This window comes from Anabrus simplex, chromosome 9 (genome assembly GCF_040414725.1).
Source record: "Anabrus simplex isolate iqAnaSimp1 chromosome 9, ASM4041472v1, whole genome shotgun sequence".
Lineage (NCBI taxonomy): Eukaryota > Metazoa > Arthropoda > Insecta > Orthoptera > Tettigoniidae > Anabrus > Anabrus simplex.
The window spans coordinates 64,344,333-64,370,627 of NC_090273.1; the positions used below are offsets into that span (position 1 = coordinate 64,344,333).

At 38.2% G+C, this 26,295-nt stretch overlaps 1 protein-coding gene across 1 annotated transcript in view; it reads left to right on the forward strand.

The window, feature by feature from the left end:
- Positions 1–23,868, forward strand: part of Pgant2 (polypeptide N-acetylgalactosaminyltransferase 2) — a 463,080-nt gene extending 439,212 nt beyond the window's left edge. Inside the window, exons 7-12 of the mRNA XM_067153354.2 lie at positions 6,441–6,616; positions 8,226–8,329; positions 10,173–10,392; positions 12,870–13,080; positions 19,226–19,342; positions 20,130–23,868. Coding sequence (XP_067009455.2) covers positions 6,441–6,616; positions 8,226–8,329; positions 10,173–10,392; positions 12,870–13,080; positions 19,226–19,342; positions 20,130–20,285 — 984 coding nt within the window. The 3' untranslated portion in view covers positions 20,286–23,868. The remainder of the gene's footprint in view (positions 1–6,440; positions 6,617–8,225; positions 8,330–10,172; positions 10,393–12,869; positions 13,081–19,225; positions 19,343–20,129) is intronic.
- Positions 23,869–26,295: the final 2,427 nt, after the last annotated feature.

Genomic DNA, 26,295 nt, shown 5'->3' on the forward strand with positions numbered 1-26,295 from the left:
CCGAGGTGTCGGAATTATGTCCCGCAGGAGTTCTTTAATATGCCAGTAAATCTACCAATATGAGGCTCACGAATTCGAGCACCTTCAAATACCACCGCATTGACCCACGATCGAACCTGCCAAGTTTTGCTGATAAGGCCAGTGCTCTGAGCTACTCAGCCCGTCAAAGTAGAAACTGACACGCAGGCAGTCTATATGCCATCAAATCAAAATGTCTGCACATAGTAGCTGAGGCCATTATTATTATTATTATTATTATTATTATTATTATTATTATTATTATTATTATTATTATTATTATTATTATTATTTCGTGTGGCTATTTCTAGCCGAGTGCAGCCCTTGTAAGGCAGGCCCTCCGATGAGGGTGGGCGGCATCTGCCATGTGTAGGTAGCCTAACTGCGTGTTATTGTGTTGGAGGATAGTGTTATGTGTGGTGTGTGAGATGCAGTGATGTTGGGGACAGCACAAACACCCAGCCTCTGGGCCATTGGAATTAACCAATGAAGGTTAAAATCCCCGACCCGGCCGGGAATCGAACCCGGGACCCTCTGAACCGAAGGCCAGTACGCTGACGGTTCAGCCAACGAGTCGGACATAATAATAATAATAATAATAATAATAATAATAATAATAATAAATAATAATAATAATAATAATTGTACCGGAGGTACACCCGTCCCGTACATTTAAATTACGCGTCTTGGATAAGGGCCCTCTGTAAAGTAAAGTTTGAAACGACTATTACAAGAATTTTGAACATTTCACTACAGATGTCGCTACTATAAACTGATGTTGTGCCCTCTGGTGTGAAGATGAACTATTAAAATTCAAGAGTAATTTTGTATGTAAAGGTTTCCTAAATTGGAATGTTAACATTTGTTTTTTGTTTTTTATAGTCAAAAGTTATCAACACTTCTATCTCTTCCCGCCAAATTAAGGCGTTGGCCAATGAAATTTTTTGTATATTTATTTTTCATCCAATCAAAACTTTCTGATATTTATTTAATTATCCAATGGGAATTGGGGTTGTGTCAGGGCCTTAGCCTAGAATTTTCTGGAACTTCCCCTTCGGCTATAAAACCTGGCGCATTTTCAGACCAGGTTGTCTTTGCGGTCGCGGAGGCGAGGAACGGGGGGGGGGGGGGGGTTGCGCATTGTCCACCTTCGGGAGGTCCACCAGCTCAAGGTCATGGCAGATCTAGTTTAAAAGCTAGCTTGAGAGGAAGGTTTCATATCTTTAATAATGTAACTTTATTTCCTAAAATATAAATTTCAAACTTTAAATGTAAATTTCAAACAAGCCGAAAGAACTTAATCGAAAGCAGGGAATAGAGAGTGAGGTTTATTCCCTATCAACTTGATATCGAGCTCACTATGATTTAGTAACCTTTGAAAACTATCTATTAAATTCTGTAACTTAAATAGGTTTTTTTCTACCTTGTCACCTCCGTAGTATAGGCTTAGCCTCTGTAACGTCGGGCCATAAGCCCCCATAGATTAACTTACATCATGTAAATTTTAGGAGTGCAAGTGTTCGCCGCCTCACCATTTTGGTTTCTGGGCCAGTAACTTTAACCTTTTGTTTTTACCAAATTTCTCGTAGAATGGGTACTTGTTGTCCGTGTTAAACTTAGTTCGTCTCATGTTAAAAATATTAGACTGTTGAGCATACTGTTGGATTTTGTTAAATTTAGGTTGTGCCTTCGATAGGCTTGGGAGACGTGAACTTTTAAAAATAGATTCCTAAGTGTAAATTTTTAGATCAAAGACGCTCTTTCTATTAATGTAAAGATTGAATAGTGCCTTTGGAAGGCTGGAATTGTATAATGTTTGGAGTGTAATCTCCAAGATAATTGATAAGAGCAAAGATGCTCTTACTATTGGTGTAAAAGAAATAGGGAGATCAGTAGCCTTGACTATTGTTTGAAAGGAGCAATATTGCTCAGGTAAAATTGTTTTGGGGAGCTTCAAACTCAGGTTGTTAATTGGTGATTTGTTGATTATTCAGATTTTCCAACATTGCACCCAAGCTTAGGAGCTAGTTCTGGAACTGAATTGTAAAGTCTAACTTTTGAAAAGAAACAAATAAAACAAACAAACAAAAAAGAGAGAGAAGAAATATAGCTCTAATTTCAAAGTTGTAAATTAATCTTCTGTCTTATATCCACCCATTCATGCTCGCACCTTCTTTCACCTCTCTAAACCACGGTATCCCCGTAACAATAATAATAAATTATATAAAATTGATAATACATTATATTATTATTATTATTATTATTATTATTATTTTCCTTCAAAACTACAATGGCTAATTATTATTATTATTATTATTATTATTATTATGAATGTCGGTGAATCATATTAAAGGTTTAAGGCCTGTTTTTATTATCAATCCAGTTTATTTATGAGTCTAGACTAGAGACTACTTGATACCTAGTTTTTCTTTGTAGAACGTACAGTAATGAGTGAACCTGTAATTACCGTATAGGTGCCTTGAAATATGAAACAGATCAGCATCCCTACATCATCCCTAAGTGAATATGTTGATGGTAAACACAATGGATATCCACATTCAAGGCCGGAAATCAATTCTCGAATAATAATAATTATTATTATATGGCTGAAATAATTTGTTTAAATATTAAATGTAAAGAAAGGCATGAAAAAATAATATTTATAATTGTCAGGTTTTATATTTCATTTTAGATTATATTGCTTTTTTATTACTTTTTTTTTTTTTTTTTTTTTTTTTTTTTGCTGGTGGAGTAACGTCGCACTAACATCGAAGGTTTTCCGCGTTGCAAGGATGGGAAAGTGCTAGGATTAGAAAGGTAACGGCCGAGGTCTTAATTAACTTACAGCACCAGCAATACCCCTTTCCTATTCCATCGTCGCTAAAGAAACAACAGCAGCAGCAGCAACTGAGCAAGTGGTCGCGCGGTTTGGGTCACGTAGCAATCAGCATACGGATTCGGATGAAAGTGGATTCGATTCTCTCTGTCAGCAGCCGATATTCCGTGGTTTTTCATTTTCACACCAGCCTGCTTCCTTCCCAGTCCTACCGCTTTCCTATCCCATCGTCGCCAAAAGACCTATCTGTGTTGCTGCGGCGTAAAGAAAAGAGAAAAAAAAAGAAAACAAGCAGTTTTACCTTCAAAACAACAATGGCTAATTTTATTGTCGCTGAATCATATTAAAGGTTTAGAACCAATCCAGTTTACTTGTCAGTCTAGACTAGAGACTACTTGATACTTAGTTATTGTTTGCAGGATATACAGTAATGAGTGAACCTGTAATATTACTTCATATACAGTGTGTTCAGTATCCCTACATTTTCCTAAAGTGAATATGTTGTTGGAAATACAATGGATATCCACGTTCAAAGTCGGAAGTCAATTCTCGGATCGTCGAAAAGTACCGTCTCCCATTTCTATCCTGGAGCAGATATTAACGCTTGGCTACAGAGGACGCTCTTTAAAAAGAAAGACAGTAGCTTGGCATATCGAGTTTCTTTTTCCGATCATTTGAAAACCAACTCATTCTAATTGTGACGTAAGGGTCAGGATTGTGTCGGGTACAGGAACAAATCGAATCACATTTACTGTATATTGCTTATTTTATTTTACCGTAAGTACACATCGATAATGGCTGCTGGAAACTCTCTTATTAAATGGATATTGTTTGTCCACTAACTTAGAAGCTTATAGGTCTCCCACAGAAGTTTGTAACTTCGTTGCACCATGACCTGTCTCACTTTGTAGTTCGTAATGCCTTAAGTCTGGTCGGACTCATTTAACTTATTGGTTTTCACTTAAACAGAATTCTCAAGTAGAATGAAGAGCTTTGTTTGTGCTGTGAAAGATACGAACAGACTGACTGCCTCTCTGATTTATTCAACTTCGTGTGGTTAATTCATTTTAAGAATTTTAGAAATGCCGTGGTAACTTTTAATATAATAGAAACTGGTTTATTCGTAATTCAAGAGGAACCAAGAGGAACTGCTTATACATAGAGTTGGGAAGTAATTGAGTTAAAGTACTTGAATTCCTGGTAATTTTACTTATAATCCTTACATTTTACAAAATATAATTTTTATTTGTAATTTACTTCTTGAAATGAAATTGTAATCGCTACATTCTAGTATCTGATATACATCGTGCGGAAGAAGAAACGGGGAAATAAAGAAAATATATTTTTTCAGTTCTTCTTAATGAAAACTGAAATTTAGAATGTTTTTTATTTTAATGACGATTTTTTAAACGTACGTTCACAATTCTGACATTGTACTGGACCTGTACTTTTCACTGTGATACCCTTTTTCTGGAAAATTCCTTTAAGTAGTGGTACTTAATTCTTCTTCTTCTGGATCGGTCAAACTGGGAAATACGTACTGCAACTGGTCTAGTAGTTTTATTGTGCATTTATTTTTGTGGCTATTTAGATGGCAGAGCTTTCCTAATAACTTACATTCTGCTAAGAGGAAAAGGTCTACGTACAAACACACCCCATTATGACATACGCCTATAGAAGGATAACCTAGCTACACTAGAAAGAGTGAAGGCCATGTATCTTAAAAAAGTTCTCTGTCTGGCAAAAAACAATTCTATGAGACTAATCTATGAGCTCGCAGGACAACCTTCCTCTATAGAAGAACTGCGATTAAAAATACCATTGTCTTCTACGACACAATACCAAGCTTTACATCAAGAACTGCAGGATAAAGAAAACGAATATATGGAGAGCTTTTTTACCAAATAGACGGCACGATGACGTTAGAATGAATAATTCTGACTACGAACAGTATGAACAACAAGCATCATAATCTAGTTATTATTATTGCTTGTGCTTGTTGTTTTAAGGGGCCTAACATCGAAGGTCATCGGCCCAGTTCTTCTTCTTCTTCTTCTTCTTCTTCTTCTTATTATTATTATTATTATTATCCCACTTGTGAACAATTGTACATATTAGTTTGGAACATATTACAGTATAAATATCTCTACAAAGTATTTGAACCTGGATTGTTTTCATATTCTGTTCCCCAATTCAAGATGAACTGACAGATCAGAGTTATAATACTTGAAAGTGGCTGATAAGTTTTCTTTGTAACAATATGGTAATGTCATTCCATTGCCTACTAATCTATATATTTAAAAAAAATATGAAAAAAGTCAGTCAGTCCGGCCATTCTATCCGGTCGATTTCCTTCATTTTTTATCTGAAAGGTATTCATGCACAGATTTGTCATCAGGTACTATAAATCACTTAACTTCCGCCTTCCTCAAATTATTTGATTTTTTCAATTTTTGTCTCTTTGAAGCAATCATATCTTTGCTTCTAATTGAGGTACGGGGTTCGTTATGGCCTAAGAACACTCAGTGGATCAAGATATTTCATTTAGCTCTTAACTATTCAAATTGGTTGATTCTGAGGAAAGTTATGAGTGCACATTCAATTTGAGGTCTCATTTCTTCAACATTTTTTCTCATTGAAGCAATCATATCTTTCGTTCTAATTGAGGTACGCAGTTCGTTTTGGTCTAAAACAGTGCATCAAGCGCTTTCTTTTGAGGTGACAACTACTTAAATAAGTAGATTCTGAGAAAAGTTGTGAGTACATTTGTCTCCATGACGAAGATCTTTGAAGGACTTTTTAAGGCTGATGACACACGGAGCGGTTTTTGCCGAGTCTGCGGATGTTTCTATTGTATGAGATGGGATAAAACAGACACAACGGTGCTCGCCGACAGGCGGCAGATTTGCCGACTCGGCCTGTCGTTTGCTGGCGGTGCAGCGAGCGTTTTGAAGATGTCGCGCGCGCTCTAGCGCCATAGATTGAATACATACATTCAGCTGAATTTACGCAGCATCATTGGTATCAATTCATACATTAAGTTACTTCTCGCTATGTCAGGTTTGGCGTGGTACTGCATCCATGTTTTTTCTGTATTGTGGTCTGAAAATTGTAGTTTGTCTTGCCTTATCTAACGTCGCGCTCGCTCGTGTGTTTTATCACAGTCGGTAAAAACGCCCTGTGTATCAGTCACAGGCGGCAGCAGACTTGGCGGCCGACTCGGCAAAAACCGCTCCGTGTGTCATCCATCAGCCTAACAGCTCGGCGCGTATTGTTGTTCCAAGGAAAGTTTAATTTCTTTGTGTGATGTATTTTCAAGTGTTTTGTTGACATAATATTACATTCTGTTAACCTACCACCGCAGAGCATGTTCTTTATTTCTTTAACTCGAAACTTTGCAAATACATCCGTGAGGATAGTAACGAACAACACCATACTTTGTACATTGCGGGCGGAGCCAGCGGGAAACTGCTAGTTTTATATTATTCTCCTCCCCTTCTTCTTGGAAACTCCTTTTTTTACAGTCTTTGTTCGCCAAAGAGTAATTTAAAGAGGATTGAAGGTTATAACTGCCTTTTCTTTTCAGGATAAAACCCGTGTTGTTTGTCCTGTCATCGATGTCATCAGCATGGATACCTTCGAGTACATTGGTGCGTCAACAGATCTTCGAGGAGGCTTTGACTGGAACCTGGTATTCAAATGGGAGTACTTGAGCAGTGAAGAGCGGGCCCGCAGAAAAGAAGACCCAACTGCTCCCATCAGGTAAAGATACAAAATTAATTTTAGTAAATAGACAAACATTTAAACCTCTGATTTTAAAAGAAGCTATCTTTGAAGCCATTTCTAAGTCACAAAAATTCAGTCCTTTCCTTACATGGCTCATGAAAGTGCTCTGTTCCATCATCATTTGTAATTCAGCTTTTGCTTGACAGATAGAAAGCAAATTCTATTTCAAAGAGCTGAACACGATTATCTCATGTGTCTTATTATTGCTCTGTTGAGGGACCTGCAACCACCCTCCCGACTGGGAAAATTGCAGTACGATTACCGAAAGCAGTAGCATAGCCAGGATCTGCCGATGGGGAGGGGGTTGTAGTTACAAAATGATGTTAGAACACAATGAGGGTGCATGCATGACATGACACTGTTATAAGTGACTTACAGATCTCTTGGTCCTACAGTTATGTCTCTGAATGTTTATTTAGTTTGTCAGTTTCTGTTTTTTTGTAAACATTCCATGGGGGTGTTCTAACCTGCAGTACCCCCCCCCCCTCCTGCCACGCCCCTGACTGAAAGGCATTTACGGCTATAATGAAGATGCTTGTAATGATTTGCAAAGTCTTCCATAAAATACTGTATATTCCTATATCTACCAGTTACAGTTCATAAGGGATCTGTTGAGTTGAAGCCTCCGTGGCTCAGGCGGCAGCCTCTCACCGCTAGGTTCCGTGGTTCAAATCCCGGTCACTCCATGTGAGATTTATGCTGGACAAAGCAGAAGGGGGGCAGGTTTTTCTCCGGGTACTCCAGTTTTCCCTGCCATCTTTCATTCCAGCAACACACTCCAATACCATTTCATTTCATCTTTCAGTCATTAATCATTGCCCCAGTGGAATGCGACAGGCTTCGGCAGCCGGCACTATTCCTATCCTCGCCGCTTCATTCATTCCATCCCTGACCCGGTCAATGACTGGAAAACAGGTTGTAGGTTTTCATTTTCATTCAAGGGATCTGTTGAGTTATGGAAAAATAACTTGTATAATTCATTTTGCTGATATTGAGAGCTGCATCACATGTGACTAATTTTGTAACTGTGTGCCTACTGAGTGAGTTGGCTGTGCAGTTAGGGACGTGCAGCTGTGAGCTGGCATTCAGAAGATAGTGGGTTCAAACCCCACTGTCAGCAGCCCTGATGAAGGTTTTCCGTGGTTTCCCATTTTCACACCAGGCAAATGCTGGGGCTATACCTTAACTAAGGCCACAGCTGCTTCCTTCCCACTCCTAGCCCTTTCCTATCCCATCATTGCCGTAAGACATAGTTGTATCAGTGCAATGTAAAGCAACTTGAAAAAAAAAAAAAAGAAAAAAAGTGGTATGCCGATTCATATGCTGAGTTCATTACAAAATCATTTTACTCCTGTATTCATATACCAATACTGTTGTCTTGCTCTGTTAATTGCTTCTGTTATCTTGGGTTACTTTGTATCATTTATCAGGCCATAACTGGGAAGATATAAAAATAATCTTTTATTGTTTCCAAAACTTCCCATCTCTCCATACCTATCTGTCTTCAATGAATCATGCTCCATGATTTTTATGCACAGAGAAAATAATTTCATAACAGTTCTGATAATTTATATTTGTTTTACAGGACTCCCATGATTGCAGGAGGATTGTTCGTCATCGACAGAGAATACTTTGAACGTCTTGGAAAATATGATATGCAGATGGATGTATGGGGTGGAGAAAATCTGGGTATGTCATTTACTAAACCTTCTGTTTAATCTGAATTCAATTTTTAGATTGCAAAACAATTTTCTTTGTAAAGGGTGTTTCTTTACATAGACTTCTAATCTAATTTTGATGGATTTTTCTACATATGCCTTCTCTTAAATAAATTAAAATAACATTTGAATGAAGGAAATACACCATTACTGACAACCGAAGGGCAGCCAGGTCCGACAGGATGAAGATGTCTTTAGAGCGGAAGAAGAAGCTGAAAAGCTGACTGTATTTAATACTATTAGACTTTAATGTATATGATTGATTAAAGTGCTCCAATGGAGGCGTAAACTGTGTAAAATAAAATTGTGAGGGGAATTGCAGAAACCAGTAAAAAAATATTAACATATAAAACTTTAACCTCCTGGAGCATGTAATCAGTCATTTAATTTCATTTCATTACCTGGATAAAGAAGTGGTAGAAGATAAGATCTGTTGAAGGGGAACAAACTAACGGACCAGCATAAATGACAGAAAAATCAAACCCCATGGTACTACGGCCTTGATGGGTCCTTGCCTACCAAGCAACCGCTGCTCAGCCAAAGGCCTGTAGATTATGAAGTAAAGTGTTTCTGTTGGTTTTCTTGGCTTTGTCAACCAGGGCCATTTTCTCCCTGTCGTATAGCTCCTTAATTGTTCCCAAGCAGGCCAAGTAGACCTTAACCGAGCTTGATAGCTGAAATCACTTAAGTGCGGCCAGTATCCAGTATTTGGGAGATAGTGGGTTCGATCTGCACTGTCGGCAGCCCTGAAGATGGTTTTCCATGGTTTCCCATTTTCACACCAGGCAAATGCTGGGGCTGTAGCTTAATTAAGGCCAAGGCCACTTCCTTCCCACTCCTAGCACTTTCCTATCCCATCGTTGCCATAAGATCTATCTGTGTCAGTGCAACGTAAAGCAAGTTGCAAAAAAGAAAAGGTAGACCTTGAACCAGCCTTCAAATCCAGGTATATTTCCTTGAGCTGGATGGGAATTGAACCTGGGGCCTCCAGGAAAGAGTCTTATTCACTACCCCTAGACTGAGAGACTAATTTAAATACTAGAAAGTTTGTTTATAAAAATTTTTCTTCTCTTTTAATCACATTAATCTCTCTTTTACACTTCCCACCTCAGGGCTCAAGACTTATGAAGAATGGTCTTGCTCTGTGAGTGTAGATGAGCCTTTATCTCCTCATTCTGTGTACCCTCCTTCCGTTTTTCCTACCTGTTTGTACCAACAAGAAGATATCCTGAGTACACCCAGCTTTCACTCCCGTACAGTCATTGTCATCGTCAAAGATACTAGTTTCCGAGTTTACAGATTTCCTGGCTAATAGCTCATTTCAATTCACAGCAGTTTGTGTTTAAACTTCCGGTGACTGTACAGGCCAATTCTTGCGTAGAACATACATCCACACATCGTGAAGCTGAGGGACAGGGGAGATCTTGGCTGGGTATGGCGAAGTTTGCGTTCCTGTCACTTAATATCTTCATGTCTGTGGTGTTCTTGTTCAAAGTGTTGAACTGAGGCACAGACACATTGCTGCCAAAGTAAACAGTTCTTAGCAAGTGTTTCCCAGGATTGTGGGTTTATTTCTGCCATCTGTAAGGTTTGTTTCAGTTGGTCTTTGGAACATCTCAGGGGGGCACCCCTTGGTCTTGAACCGAAGCTAAGTTCACAATAGAGGATCTGGCATTGTAGGCTGGTGTCATTCATATGGTGCACATGTCCTGCCCATACAGTAGTCCGATGTAAAGATAACACGTCATAAAATGGACTTAAATCAATTCATGTTCTGTTTCCCCTTAATAAACATTTATTTTGTTTATTTACAGAGATCTCGTTCCGTGTGTGGCAGTGTGGTGGTAGTCTTGAGATCATCCCTTGCAGTAGAGTTGGTCATGTATTCCGAAAGAGACATCCCTACACATTTCCAGGAGGCAGTGGGAATGTGTTTGCCCGCAACACACGTCGAGCTGCTGAAGTGTGGATGGACGAGTACAAGGACTTCTATTATCAGGCAGTTCCTCTGGCTAAAAACATTCCTTTTGGCAAGTAAGTACTGGTAATTCTTTTTTAACAGCTTTTATGTAGATAATTTTATTTCATATTTTTAAATATCCTATTCATCTTTCTGATTAACCATGACCTTCTTTTTTGTTTCTTCGCAAAATTACTGGTAGTTGATTTTTCTGTCCATGGATATATGTTACCTATGTGAAATTCTGGCTAGTTTTCTGTAAATACATCAAAGTTCTGAATTCTGTCTATCATGCCAGAAATTGTGAGAATGAAGTACAAACATCCAGAGCAAACTGACTGTTATGACGCAATGCAGCTGTTTAACTGTTGACTTCTTGACATGCCTCAAGCTAGAGCTTCTCCTTCTTAGTCACTGCTAGGTGGTTTAGAAGTAAGCCTACTTGAAGATAACATTAATGCTCTAAAATAGGAAAATTAATTGTTCACTTTTAATGATATGGAAAAGCAAAATGACAGTCAGTGCATAAAGAAGTACAATTTTAATTGGTCTTTAATCCCGTGACGCCGACTTCCATACATTGTATAATAGACCTCCTTTTTTTCCACATGCTGCCAACCTCCATGCTTGATATAGACCCCTATAGGCCTAACTTAATTTTGTTATAGGTTGTAAATTTTTAAAGTTGTTGAGATGGTATATCCTTGAAGGTAAAGATCTCTGCCTTCCTTGTATGTATGAATCAGCCCAAATCAGTGTTGTTTTTTTTTTTCCTAAAGAGTTTGAAATACTCTGACTTCTTTCCACTTGAGAGCTTATAGCCTTAAGTTTCTGCTGCATTCTAGTGGGTGTATGTTTCATTACAGGATGTTTCCTTATGTGAATTGATAGTATAAATTGCCATCTTTTCACTGATATGAATGTTGACGTGATCTGGTGAGAATTCTTATAATTCGTTATGATGATGATGATGATGCTTGTTGTTTAAAGGGGCATCGGCGCCTATCTTATAATTCTTTCAATGCCTTGAAACCTCTTATGACTCATAATTACTCAACTCGCTTTCACTTTGACACACGATATGGTGTGGCGCAGAAAAATAGCACGGTGCATTTGGAATGAAAGAGAAGTAATTAAGTTTTAATAAGTCAGACGATAACAGCACTACACCAGACTGAACTAAGCAAAGCAAGAGTGAATGCATAACATACATAATGGGAGGGCATGGTGCATGCTACCAAGTAACGGATGACAAAACACGCCAAATTATACGCCCTTTTTCTCATGAACTAACATCGAATTTGTGCTAGATGAATTTTTGAACTATTGTTCCCAGTTCTTCTGCTCAAAGTTCGCCAGCCAATGATAACCCTAGTTTTCATTGCATTGTGAAACAATGCATGCAAATGCAAGAACGTCACTTTCATTCCATACAAAATGTCGAAGATCTCTTCTCCTTTACTGGACTGTAAGGTAAATATAAAATCAGTGAATGTAAACTACAGTAATTTGGGTTTCTACTGTAAACATTGAAAATTATCTGAACCAAACTGTTGTAACAATGAATTTTTGAAGAGATCACTGCATTTTCTTAGTGTTCGCATCTGAAACACCTCTATCCACTGGCTAAAGTGGCACGCATATGTTCCCTGCTGCTGAGGGGCCATATTCAAATTGTTCTTCAGGAATTGTAATTAATTTCTATACAATTGAAGATATTGCAGCCCGTCTGGAGGCCATGATCGTTAAGGCGTTGAAGTCTAAACAGTCTGACACGGAGGTTAGCCGGTTCGAGTCCCGCTGGTCGAAAAAATTTTGCCATCAGAATGTTTTTTTGCAGGCTAGGAGAGGTGGTGGTATACAATTTCTAATTACTAGATCGCGTGCCAAAAGCCTGGATTAAATTCCAAACTTCTCCGCAGTGCTCATGTGGAGTGAGGGCATGTGACGCTGCTGATGGAGATTCGTCCCTCGGATGGAGACTTTAAGCCTTAAGCAGACCCCTTGGAGCTACTCGACAGGAGTAGGCTATGTGCCGGCACCAGGTTTCATCCCTCACATCATTCATTTCATCTCATTAACTCCTCTGATGAGGTTGATGTCAGGAAGGGCATTTGTTCATAACAACCCGCCATGACAGACTCATCTCACCTCATATCCGACCCCATAGAGAAATGGGTCAAGGGTTGGATGAACAAACAAACAAACAAACAAACAAACAATTGAAGATATTTGCCTTGTTCTTTGGCTGAATGGTAAGCTTTGTGGCTTTAAGTGCAGATTGACCTAGGTTGAGAGATTTAGCTACTGTATGTCTGGCTAATTTCTCTGTCTTTACTGCTATTTTGTTCTTGAATATAAATAAATCTCTTCATGTGCATGCCCACACACACACTTTTTCCTCTCTCTCTCTCTCTCTCAATCTCTCTCATAGCCCTCTTCAATATCTCTTATTGTAATATGCTAAATAATCAAATTTTTTTTTATGATGATGATGATTATTATTTATAATTTATGTTCTTACCCTCTTAAAATTCCCTTTACTCCATAGCATACAAGATCGACTAGAACTAAGGGACAAATTACACTGCAAGCCCTTCAAGTGGTACTTAGATAATGTGTACCCTCAGCTGAAGCTTCCCGGTGTCACGCCAAGCTCGACTACGTCGATACAACAGGGTAACATGTGCATAGACACCCTGGGCCATCTCCTGGATGGTGGTGTGGGATTGTACATGTGCCATAACACAGGAGGAAATCAGGTAAGGCTTGAGACCACTTAAGTGATACTGCATTAATTATCTTTCTCTTTGTCTTTTCCCATTTCTATGTGGGGGTGGTATTTCTTTGATTTTTCTCTGCCACTCTTTCCTGTCCTGGGAATCTTCCTTTCTTTGCCCTTGCTCTCTGATATCTTCTTCCACCTTCTTTCCCTATCTCCTTACTTCCAATTTTCCAACTGTCTTTCCAATATAATCATCATTCTGTCATTGTACTTGTCCGAACCCCCTTAGGGTCTCCAGTCCTGGATCTTCTGCTCATTGGTCCCACTTTCACTGTTACTCTGATGCATTCATTCCTTATTTCATCCCTCCGTGTTTTTCCCTTTATTCTACAGCTCACATTTTTGTCACAAAGTACTCCACTCATCTTTCTCCAGTCATCCAGTTGCACTATATTCTGCCTTTAGCCTGACATCTTTGCAATATTGGACCATATATATAGAGCCCTGCGTGGATATACAAAATATTGCCATTGATGCTTTCACGCCCCGTACTTATAGACATGATACTGTATAGGCATAAGCCCAAAAGCATATACAATATCATGACCATACAAAATATTATCTGCATCCGCACCCGCATCCCCATCTGCAAATGGTTATCCGCATCCACGAATAGTCATCTGCGGATATTGTAAATATTTAACTACAGTACCCTAATTAAGCCCTTTCCTATCCCATTGTCGCCATAAGACCTATATGTGTCGGTGCGACGTAAAGCAACTTGCAGTACACCCAAGGTATTGAAACGGATGGATCTTTTAACATAACACAACAGGCCTGACACCTGGCACCAGAACCCCTACAGTAACAGGTGTACGAGGGATTTCCTCTTGCGATGACTACCAACAAACTGACTTCTGTTCCTTCCTTCCATTAATTGAGGACAGGAGTCAATTAGAATTAGGTCAGATTTATGGCTTTATGTTCTCAAGGTTCCTTATATATCACCATTCTCCCATACCGATGTCAAGAGTCACCTCACCACAAGCAAAATTAAGATTATACCTGAGTGAAAATTAATAAATTTCATTATTTAGAAATTATCCGCACTGACATACAGTTTGCATCCGTCAAGGCACTAGTTTCGTGGGTATCCACAGATAAATCCACATCCGTGCAGGGCTCTACCTATATATTTGAACTTACTTCCAGCACTCGGTATTTCATCCTGGATTTTTATGGACATATCCAAGTAGTGGATGAAAGGTAAGATTGGTTTGAAACCAAGAGAGGTGTCTAGCAGGGAAGTAAGCAAGTGCCTAAGTGCCTATTCATCATCGCCATGGATCAGATCTTAAAATCCATCAAAGAATATTACAAAGAGCCTGACACTCTTAATATTTGCAGATTATGTTCTCATTTGGGGAGAAACTGAAACAGAAGTACAGAAGTACAGGAGGAACTAAATCTTTGGAGTGACAAGTTTAAAGAATATGGCCTAAACATCAGTAAAACAAAAACTGTTGAAATTATTATCAGCAGGAAAGGCACAGATTAAAACATTTTTCAGGTGAGAACTCATATTACGGTCTGCTTCTAACTTCAAATACCTTTGAAATATTATTTCGAAAGATATAATAAAAAAAGAAATACTTAATAGGACTCAAAAAACTTCTCAATTTTATTTTCAAGTGAGAAATTTACTATGGGGAGATAAGATACCCCTGAAAGCAAAACTGACCATGTTTCATTCCTATGGACTCAAAACATGTACCCTACACAACAATAGTAATAGTAAAATCCAGTCAACAGAAATGAAATTCATCAGAACATTGCACCAAAAGAACAGACAAGCAAACAGGAAGGAGGCTGCCATCAAAATACCTGTTATGGAACATGTAGGAGGATGCAGGATACAGTAGTTTGGACATGTAATGAGGATGGGCAGAATGAGAGCAGCAAGGAATTACTCTGACAGATAAGTGAGAGGGAAGAGACCAATAGGGAAGCCAAGGAATTGATGGATAGATACAGTAAAATTGGAGGTAGCAAGAGGAATGCCAAGTCGGAGGACATAGAAGAAAAGAAGCTATATTCTGACAGGAAGACAGGAAGAAGGGGCAAGTACTTGCACACCACACCCGAGAAGCTTGGGCTGGAAACAGTGATGATGATGATGATGATGATGATGATGATGATGATGATGATGATGATATCTTCTTGTCCTTTCACTGCCATCTAATCTGTTTTTATTCTACTGATTCTTCCAACACTTTCCTCCAATCCTCCAGCTTTTCTTCCTCCTTATATTTGGAGTCTTCATATGCATCTACAAACATATACCCCATGTGCTTCTTTCTTCACATCTCTCACAATCACATCCCTTACCAGGTCAAACAGGTATGACCTGAAAGTGTAACCCCACCTCCACATTGAATCTTTCTGTCATATCAATACTGCTGTCAACCTGAATTATTACCCTTTCACAAATTCCCTTTACTATCTTCACACATATTTATGGAGCACCTTTTGCCCTCATACATCTCCATCTCTCTTGTCTGGACACTGCATCTACCTTTTCAGAGTCTACAAACACCATGTAATAAACATAGAAATTGCTGCATCCACAAGGCACTATCTACTAGCAATAAAATCATGGAGGTCCAATGGTGAAACAATGTAAATTATTTGAGAGAAAGTCACTCATGATATAGAGAACAGTAATTGTCATTATCCAGTGTGTGAAAAAGAACCATAGAATAGTTAGAACTATGTGTGTTAAAAGCCAGATAAGTATGCTGCTGTTGTACTCACTCATGTTTAGTACATTGTCAGTGATGCAATGAATGTTATAATTGGGCAGAGGAATGAGGCACATTATTTTATCTGATGAGTAATGCAGAGTTTGGTGCCATACAACAGTCCAACACTGAATCATTAACACCTTAAGTCCCAGAAACCAGGTGCCATAGTTTGAAGTTCCATCTGTTACAATTCCCAAACACCTCTCTTGTTTGCTGAAGGCACAGTGACAATAAAGTGATAGATGGGTTCTGAAGTCCCATTTCCTGACATTTTTGCGCAACATACCAAATGCCATTATGCAGCAATACTTTATGCACCCCACACAGCTCACATTGTATCACATCATACAACAATGGAGTGTTGAATGGACTTTTTACTGCCGTTCAAAAATCTGACTACCTGTGCTGGGTTTGAACGCACTATCTTGGGATCCAGAGGATGACACTCTGCTACTGATCCACAGAGGCAGCTAGAGGATACAGTCCTGAGGGACTACAATGCTTGATAGACAAGACAGTGACCAAAACTTTGACGCAGAATTAACACCGGAAAGATAAAGGTTATGGGCATCAGTAGAACTCAAAGCACACTGATCACTTGAATGTCTATGGCCGACATGTTGAACAGGTATGCAAGTTTAGATACCAAGGAAGCTGGGTCACTAGATCCAGACATAAAGAAAAAAATGGTTTGCACAAGCTTTCTGAAGATGAGGAACCTACTGTGCAACATAAACCTCAGTCCCCACCGGACAAGTTGGCCATGCGGTTAGAGGCACGCAGCTGTGAGCTTGCATCCGGGAGATAGTGGGTTCGAACCACATTGTTGGCACACCTGAAGATGGTTTTCTGTGGTTTCCCATTTTCATATCAGACAAATTAAGGCCACGACCGCTTCCTTCCCATTCCTAGGCCTTTTCTATCCTATCGTCACAATAAGACCTATCTGTGTCAGTGCGATGTAAAGCACATTGTAAAAAAGGAAAAGAAAACCTCAGTTCAGAGGTAAATACAACTTTGTCAGATGTTATGTATATTCAGTACTCCTCTACAGCTCTGAGATCTGGTCATTCTAAAGCAACAGCATAAGGAGATTGGAAGCCTTTGAAATGTGGATCTTCCGAAGGATGCTGCAGACAGTGGCGGCCGGTCAGTACGTGCTACCGGGCTCCAGCACGTAGCTTGGAACTGTAAGGAATATTATTTATGTACAGTACAATTATCCTGGTGCCTTTTCGTTGTTTTGAGTACGATATGAATTTGTGTTTTGTGAAAATCAGGACGAGATCTGTCGAACACCTAGCGCCGTTCTCCCGGTGAACAAGGCTCGTGCTCGTGTGAAGTGAGCCCTTGCCTGTAGCCTGAAGGAAGCAATACGCAGGCGCAGCCAAGCTTGCAACACTCCCCCTAGCCGGCGGAGTATACCGTAAACCGGGATCAACTTTCACTGATCCCGTTTATAGTTACTTCCTCTCCCGCAAGGGGGTAGAATTACTCGATATCTCCTGCTACCCGGAGCGCAGCGAGGGATCCAGTCGGCCGTGGTTATGTTGAACGTGATAAGCGAATCTGCCACTAGAGAGTAGCATCGTCTGAGTTCGAAAGTAAAGCGTAACTGGAGGCAAGCTATCTCACACATGCTTATTAAAATATCTATCTTCCTTTTGTGTCAAAAATAAGGAATTCGTAGGTGAGTCAAAGAATCTTTGACTGACCCTAAATGTTATCCCGCATTACAATGTAATTTACTCTGGTGAAATGAAATAGCGTATGGCTTTTAGTGCCGGAAGTATCCGAGGACATGTTCGACTCGCCAGATGCAGATCTTTTGATTTGACGCACGTAGGCGACCTGCAAGTCGTGATGAGGATGAAATGATGATGACAACACGTACACCCAATGATGGTTAAAATTCCAGACCCTGCCGGGAATCGAACCCGGGATCCCTGTGACCAAAGGCCAGCGCGCTAACCATTTAGCCATGGAGCCGGACATTTACTCTGGTAATAGGGGAGGTCTCAATGAATCAGTTGGCAGCTCTTTCAGTTGCTTTGTGCGGTTTTTAATCTCGCGGTTATATTACTGGTGCGTGTTTTTTCTGTCATTGTGTTAGTGCTAAAGTTTATACGAAGATTTATCAAATTATTTATCCACTGCAGTGTATATAAAGTGAAATTAAATTAGTGTTCTTAGTGGGGATCTATATTCCCACGATTCTATTTGCACTGATGTAAGTTGCGCCATTAGGTTAGTAAAAACAATATTTCTCCAATTAATTATTTATCTCGTAGAGGACAGTTGTCGAAGAATTCATCTGCTTCCAAATTAATGTTGTTTTTGTTTGTTCTGAGTTATAAATTGTGAGAAAAGTTGTAGTAGTAGTAGTAGTAGTAGTAGTAGTAGTAGTAGTAGTAGTAGTAGTAGTAGTAGTAGTAGTTACCGAGCTCGATAGCTGCAGTCGCTTAAGTGCGGCCAGTATCCAGTAATCGGGAGATCGTGGGTTCGAGCCCCACTGTCGGCAGCCCTGAAGATGGTTTTCCGTGGTTTCCCATTTTCACACCAGGCAAATGCCGGGGCTGTACCTTAATTAAGGCCACGGCTGCTTCCTTCCACTTCCTAGGCCTTTCCCATCCCATCGTCGCCATAAGACATATTTGTGTCGGTGCGACGTAAAGCAAATAGCAAAAAAAAAAAGTAGTAGTAGTAGTACCAAGTTTGAAGTATGCATTGTTCATCATGGCAATATGCAGATTTAAAACAGCGTATTTAGCTTGTTTTTTGTAGCACGTAGGACGATTTTTTCACGAGCACCACTGGCTGCAGATTTTGTGGACCGAACATGTGTCCAATACCAATGTACTAAGGCGCAAGGAGGAGGATCAAGAGCTAATCAATCTAATCAAGAAATTAAAGACAGCCACCTAGGACATATTGTCGGAAATAAAAAATATCGTCTCCTAAATCTGATCTTGCAAGGAAAAAGTTGATAGGTGACGAGATCAAGGTTGAAGAAGACACTTATGACTGAGGAACCTGCAGGACTGGTCAGGACTGGATTCTAAGATCTTGATGAGAACTGCAGATGATTGAACTAGCTTCGCCAAGATTGCAGGCAACCTTCATTAATAGAGACAGCTCCTGAAAAAGAAGAAAGAAAATCATATTGACTGAACTATAAATTTATGAAGTAATATCCAAATATTGGTGATAGCAATTCTTTTTTTAAAAGAAGGTTTGAATATATGAAACAAGTTTAAATATTAGTTAGCTCTAGAATATTTTTTCCTTCCCACATTTTCCAGCCCTAATTCAATCATAAACCCTTCTCTGCAGCTGCTTTTTATCTCTTCTTAATAATTTGAACTTTCCTTTTCACAGGAGTGGACCTTAACTCACGATGGACTCGTCAAACATCACGACATCTGCCTAACGCTGACAGATTATAGAAAAGGAGCACCACTTGCTATGAAAGTGTGTGAAAATATGGATACTCAGGTACGTAACCCTCTTAACTACTTATCGTTTGTTTGTAGATAGTGTGACAGCAAAGAGTTGAAGAGATACCTTTTGATTATACTGAGGTATTGATAATATGTTCTGGTTTCAAAACTGGCATAACATAACGGGTGCTTATTAAATAAGGATCACTTGATATTATGCAATTAAAGACTTCTGTACATGTTGCAACCAAATTTGTAACTCCCATGAAGATTAATCTCTACAAGCGATTTTGACATTCTTCTTCGTCTTTCATTTCACTCTCTTTGGGTTACGATGAATCACTCATTTCTCTGTGTGTTGTTCTTTTCTAGTTCCCAGTATTTCTTCATTCTTTCTGATCTTCGTTTCCTCACGTCTTCTGAGATAATAGGTTTGGCACACAAGAATGCCCCATCCCCACCAAGGCAATTTCTAAAATCTGTGCTCTGAAAGTTTTATTAAATTATCTTCACAGCATCATTAATACCACGGAATCATTATAAGCAATTTAAAATCCGAGGTGTCAAGGTCATTGTATACATTTAGAAAAATGTAGCGTAGGCCCAAGTAGTTCAGCAAAGCCTTTGCTCTGCTTGCTTCCTTTGAAACAAACAAACAAAAAAACAAAACAGACAAATAAACAAACAAACAAACAAACAAACAAACAAACAAACAAACAAACATCTTATTTTATCAGAGCAACTACCAGTACCTCACTTGCTAATAAACCAGCATGATCACTCAGTCAAATGTGTGCTTACTTGATTGGTTGATTAATTTTATCTCATTGTTTTTCTTTCAGAAATTTCATCAGGTGGAAGCTGGTGGACTGATCAAACACATCAGACTAAGTTTGTGCATCGATTCAAAAGATTACAAAACGAAAGGTCTCACAGTAGAACGATGTGATTCGAGATCACTGTCTCAGAAGTGGCGAGTTGTAATGAAATTATTGTGATGATCTGCAATTCAAGCACGGACTACCAGCTCCTCCAGGCGAAATGATCCGTTGCCGACATGCAAAGACCTCTAGTGACATACTTACATGGACGTGTAAAGTGCTACATTATCTCACTTGACTTTATTCTTTTCCTCCGTTATAAAATGGAAGGAATTTGAAATGAATGTGTAAGAGAACTTACAACGTACCCTAAATAAATTATTTCAAATGTTGGTGCAGATTTGAAGTGACATTAAAAAGCGTTGCCGATCTGATACGGGTGTTGGCACAATCAAATTTTCGAAAGTGTTATATAGAAGGAATGAAAATTTGACTGTGTTCAAATGTTGGACTGTATATGTACATTTGCAGTATGCAAAGTTACTGATCTTTTTGACTTTAAGTGATATGGTTTTTTTGATTAATTTTTTCATAATTTCACAATCCAAGTATGAGGCATATTGTCTGCTGGATGTCATCAAAAGATGTTTGATATTATAAGATCTTCAAGTAGAAACACTAAAGAAGGCTATTTTGTGTTAGCTGCTGGCTGAATTTACCTATAACATATTGTTTAATGTTTTATGAACATAGAAGAAAGTTTAAATGAGAATAGACCGATAAGTGATTTTCTTGGTAAATTAATGTATGGGGTTAAATTCGTGCATTATTTACTCATCATTTCTCACCAGGTATGCATCCATTACCACCCACTGTGAGGTAAAATTTAATCACAGTTTTCTCCTCATCTCTTGTGTGTGCTCATCTTCTATTAGGCATTTATAGATTTACAAACATTTTGTAAATACTTGTCAGAACTGTAGAAGACATGGATGCAAAATTATTTGATAGTGATATTGACCCATCAGTAAGGAACATAGCATTAAAATGAATTGTCGATCTGATAAGTGTGTGCTAATGTGCTCAAAGCAATAGCTTGAAGGTGATAATCTATCAGTTACAAAAAGGAATTAATAAAAACAAATTTCTAAATGACCTGAGAAAATTTAAAGTAACTACCATAGTAAAAAATAAATAACAAAAATAATGCTAAAATTATATGCAAGTTAAATGCTTTATTTCTGTAGTGATGAATACTTGTAATAAAGGAGTTAGTAATGACTATAATACATGAAAATAAAGTATAGAACGTATGCATGTAACAGGTGTGAAAATTTTGTTTATAGTGTTTGAAAGCAGTAAACCCTCTTAAATACAGTATACATTAGTGGAAATGGAAAGTGTTACACTTTGAAGCACTTCTCATATATATGCCAAATTTTTTAGAGGCGATCATCAAGTAAAGGTTCGTCCCGTATGGAAATGATCCATCCAAGATAACAGCCAGTTTTTGTAAGAAGTGGAACCACTTCAAACATGGATACACTCTCGTATTTGTGATAACATTGAATCAAAAAATCTTCAAATGTCATATTGAGGAACTTTGTCTCCATGCCTGAAGCACATGCTGAGACAGTTCTCAAAGATTGATGGCTGGAAGCTGGTATGACATCAAACACCTTCCCATTGCATCCCAAACATGCTCTATAGGAGAAAAATCAGGGGGATGGACATGCCAGTCTAAGATGTATACATCCCGTAGGGCTTCGTTAGTCTGATCTGCAGTGTATGCTCTTGCATTATCATGCTGGAACATGCCTTTGGTTAGAGGCCAAAAAGGGTATGAGAAGAGGGTCTACCACTCTTTCCACATACTGTCAGGCAGTTGTTCTCTGAACAACAACCAAATCAGTCCTGATTTCATATGCATTTGCCCCCCACACCATAATCCCAGGGGCAGGAGAAGTATGCCTCTCAAGAATCAGAGATAGATTTGCCCTGTCACCATTTCTTCTATAGACATGATGTCATCAATCTGACAGCCAAAGACAGAAGGAAGATTCATCAGCACTAAACACCACAGTTTTCTCTGGCTCTACACCACGCAGGTCTCTGCTGCTCGTGGTATCGCATTGAAAGGTACACACAGCATTGGAAATCATGATCTCAGCGCAGCTTCAAGCATCCTGTTATCATTGGTTTGTGGTGCTACTCTGTGTGTAACTGCTGCTCAGATCAGTCAGATCAGATCTCAGGTCAAATATCACAAAAAAAAAAACAGGAATAACATACAACAAATGTTGTTATATAACATTAGGGTTATCATGGTGTAACACTTTCCATTTCTGGTTGTGTATTTTATACTGTCATAAATAATCCATCTTTATTTCAGTATATTTCCATATTATTATTATTCTAGAATGCCATCTGAAATAAGCACCTGCAGGATTACAGGACGAACCTTTTCCTCAACGGAAGAAAAGGAAAACTGATCTGTAGTAAAGTTATCACAGTTTCCCTGAAGAAACATACTGTTATTGTTTATATACAAAGAAATTTAATTTCTCTAACTCAACCTTCTAGAAGGTTACACCTCCCTGTGGCACAGATTATTGGCTAGCAGTGAGTTTCTTTCATTGAGTTTTGTCTGATGGTTACAGACTGCTGAGTCGATATGAGTGCAAGATTTCCTACTACTGATTTAAGATTCCTACTACTGATTTCCTCGGAGACTATCTTTCTTTCTATTCTAATTTGGTGGTACTTTTTTCAAGACAGGAATGAAATTACAATAAATAGGCAAGTAGTGCTGGCCTGGAATAGCAGCTTTGTCCACAAGACTGTGCCACTATATTGCGTCACCAGTCATTCATATACTTAACAAAGTGATGTCCGGTATTGGCACTGTACAGCATTTGGTTTAGCAAAGTTCTCTCACATGCCACCAATGGAAACATTACATCATGATGAACTATCACTTTTTTTTTCGTGTTCAAAAATCCACCAACTTTGACCACAATTATACTTGCAATTTTGGAATTAGAAGCTTGATAACTGGATGCAACCTGATGAGAAACATTTTACTCTATGAAACCGAACTATCTACATAATATTGTCTGAATGTCTATGACTTTGAATTTAAAGTTTGGGAGTTGTGATTAGCAGTTAATACAATATCAGCCGAGAACACTGTGATCATAGCACTGAAGTTACTAGGTTATGTAAATATCGTGTAAGAACTGTGACTGTAGGGAATGGAAATACAATGTGACTTGATAATAACAAACCCATGGACCTCTGTTGTATACATTTATGTTTATTTATTTGTAGACCAACGAATAGAAATTCTAAGATTTTTACAATTTTTTGTTGTATTTATCTTGTATCTTGATGGAAGTGTACAGTTTTCTCCTGTGTGTGTGTGTGTGTGTGTGTGTGTGTGTGAGTGATTTGCTAAAAGGAAACTAAAGTTTGTTAGTGTTAAGAGGATGGTCTGGGGATAAAATATTTTTTACCTACTGTTTGGATGTTTTCTAAATAATAAAAAAGGTATTCCCAAAACCTATCAGAGATATCTTTTTAAAACAGACAACAATTTTTTTATTTCAATATTTCTTTGTTAAGTTCCCTTCCAGTTTCATTAAAAATTTGGAATTTAGTAGATAATAAATGATCAAGAATGACTGTAATTGACTTTTTTGTATATAATCTCTATTTAGAGATATATGTATGTAAAAGAATAAAACATTTTGTATCAAAATTTTGGATGTAATGATCCCTACTACATAAAAAGAATCCTGCAATCAAAATCTACATATCTAGTTATCTTTTCTAATATAAATTTAATACATATAGCATGTAAGTTCTGTAAAAATTAAGTGGAACATTACAGGAGAAAAATGGAATGCAGTAAGTAAAATCAGAAATTTGGGAAAAAAAACTGGATGTAGTTGTTTGTGCTATATCATTTCCGTATGTTTTCACCAAAATGACTGAAGTATCTTTCTTTCTTTCTTTCTTTTTTTTTAATCTACAGACTGTCTCGTAACAAACAAAGTTACAGTAATACAAAATACGATGCCAGTTGAGTAGTGTCCTATGACTTCGTAGTCAGAAAGGATGATCTGTGGAAATTACAGAATTAAACACCATGTAGGCTCCTTGTGAGCCCCTGAGCTATGTGTGGGTGGGTATTTTCCTATTGAAACACAATCAGTAAGTCGTATGTCATTCAAGTGTAAGATGTCATTGACAAGTCAGTCAGTCTTCTATAATTTTGCTTGATACATTTTTTAAAGTGTGGAATCATGAAATCATATAGACTTAACAAATTTCCAGCATCCCTTGCCATATTCTGTAATTTAAAAATACATGCAGGTGTACAAACTTTTGAAAGTGCTCTTGTACCTGAGATCCTAGGTACATTTCCATCAAGAGAAGAAACTTTGTATTTTCTTAAGGTTGCCAGATTATAGAAAGCAGTGAATATGGTATTTTGTAAATTAATTAGGATAAATTAAATGCATTTATTATGTAGAGATTAGATGACAATGAGGAAAGGCAGTAGATTTCTTCAGAGATATACACCCATCCCTGGTCATTGAGATTTCATCTAACCCATGTCATGTCGTCATTATTCTGGCAGAAGTCACCCTGTCCAAAACCACACTCTTTGAGATACCAATATTAAGATTTTAATGTTTCAGTTCAACTTTTAAAATGGTTTAGTTTCTTGTTTTACTACTCCTAATAGTACTTTTTAGAACTATAATTACAGGGTTTTTACCATATTGGTCGGCTGCATAAATGGACTGAGTTAGTCTTGCCTGGTGAGGGAATAAAGTTAGATGACACCTTAAAAATAACATTTCAAGCCGCGGGTAAGACAAAAGGTGCCACGTGAGCCTCAAGAAGAGGAGGCATATTCTTCGGGTCTCCTTAGCTAAAAATGCTCGTAACTGTATTTCAGGATTCTCTTTCTGAAAACTGAAACGATTCATTATCATTAAATGGTACTCTCTTTCCATCACTATGCTCTGTCTTATTTTGTAAAATAGAGCTAGACAAAGTGGTAAAATCAATAAAATCATCAAACTTGAGCTGATCCACATTGCAAGGAATTGCATTTTTTCTTCTTCTTTGGTGAACGACCTGACCAGAAGATGTTTATTCAGTTATGCACAGTGAATACAGACATGAATTTCATCTGATGCTCAGTGGCACTCTGTATACCATCAGATTCCATCAAATAATGCTGTGACTCTAGAAACTTGTGATCAAGTATTGGTGGTAAGAGATAAGGAAGTTGAATAACACAACTGTTGTGCAATAATGTGTACAGTAATTATTTTGCATGATTCATGAGTTCTGTTCAACAAAGAGATAGGTACTGAGAATAACCAACAAGTTAAGTCCACTTACCAGGGAAGTTTTTGTGATTGAATGCCCCCTTTTGCATGAAAATTGGTAGAAAAGCTCAAATATGGTAGGTAGCTGAAAATGTTTGTAGGGTTCTTTTGCATGTAAAATGACGCATTTGATCAAACAGGTAACTTCAAGTAGTTGCGGTTAGTAACCTGCTGTCACTTTTGGTCACAACATTGAAGATGTTACGTGCAGTGATGTGTCTGTTGTCGAATATGTTCGTTGTTATGCTGCATTTTGTGTTGAACACTTAATTGAAAAGCCCCATCTTCATTTTGATATTGACTAAAGATGAACAGAGACAGGTTTCATCCATATCAGTATGTGAGTGTACACGGAGTAATCCCCTTTTATGTACTGTAATGATAATGTAATTACCGTATTTACGCGAATAATACCCGCATTTTTTAAATTTTAATTTGGGGCACGAAATTGGGGTGCAGGTTTTATTTGCGTCAATGTTGGCCTTTTTTTTTTCGAAATCAGCCTTCCTAAATTTAGGGTGCGGGATTATTCGGTGGCAGGTATTATTCGCATAAATACCCGCACATTTTTAAAAAAATTTCAGGCACGAAATTGGGATGCGTTTTTTTGCGTCAAAGTTGGCTTTTTTTTTTTTCAAAATAAGCCTACCTAAAGTCAGGGTGCGGGGATTATTCGCGTAAATACGGTAATTTCTATATGGTGCTTTCCAGTCATATACAATGTTGTGACCAAACATCATAGCATAATATTACTAACACCAACTGCTCAAATTACTCAT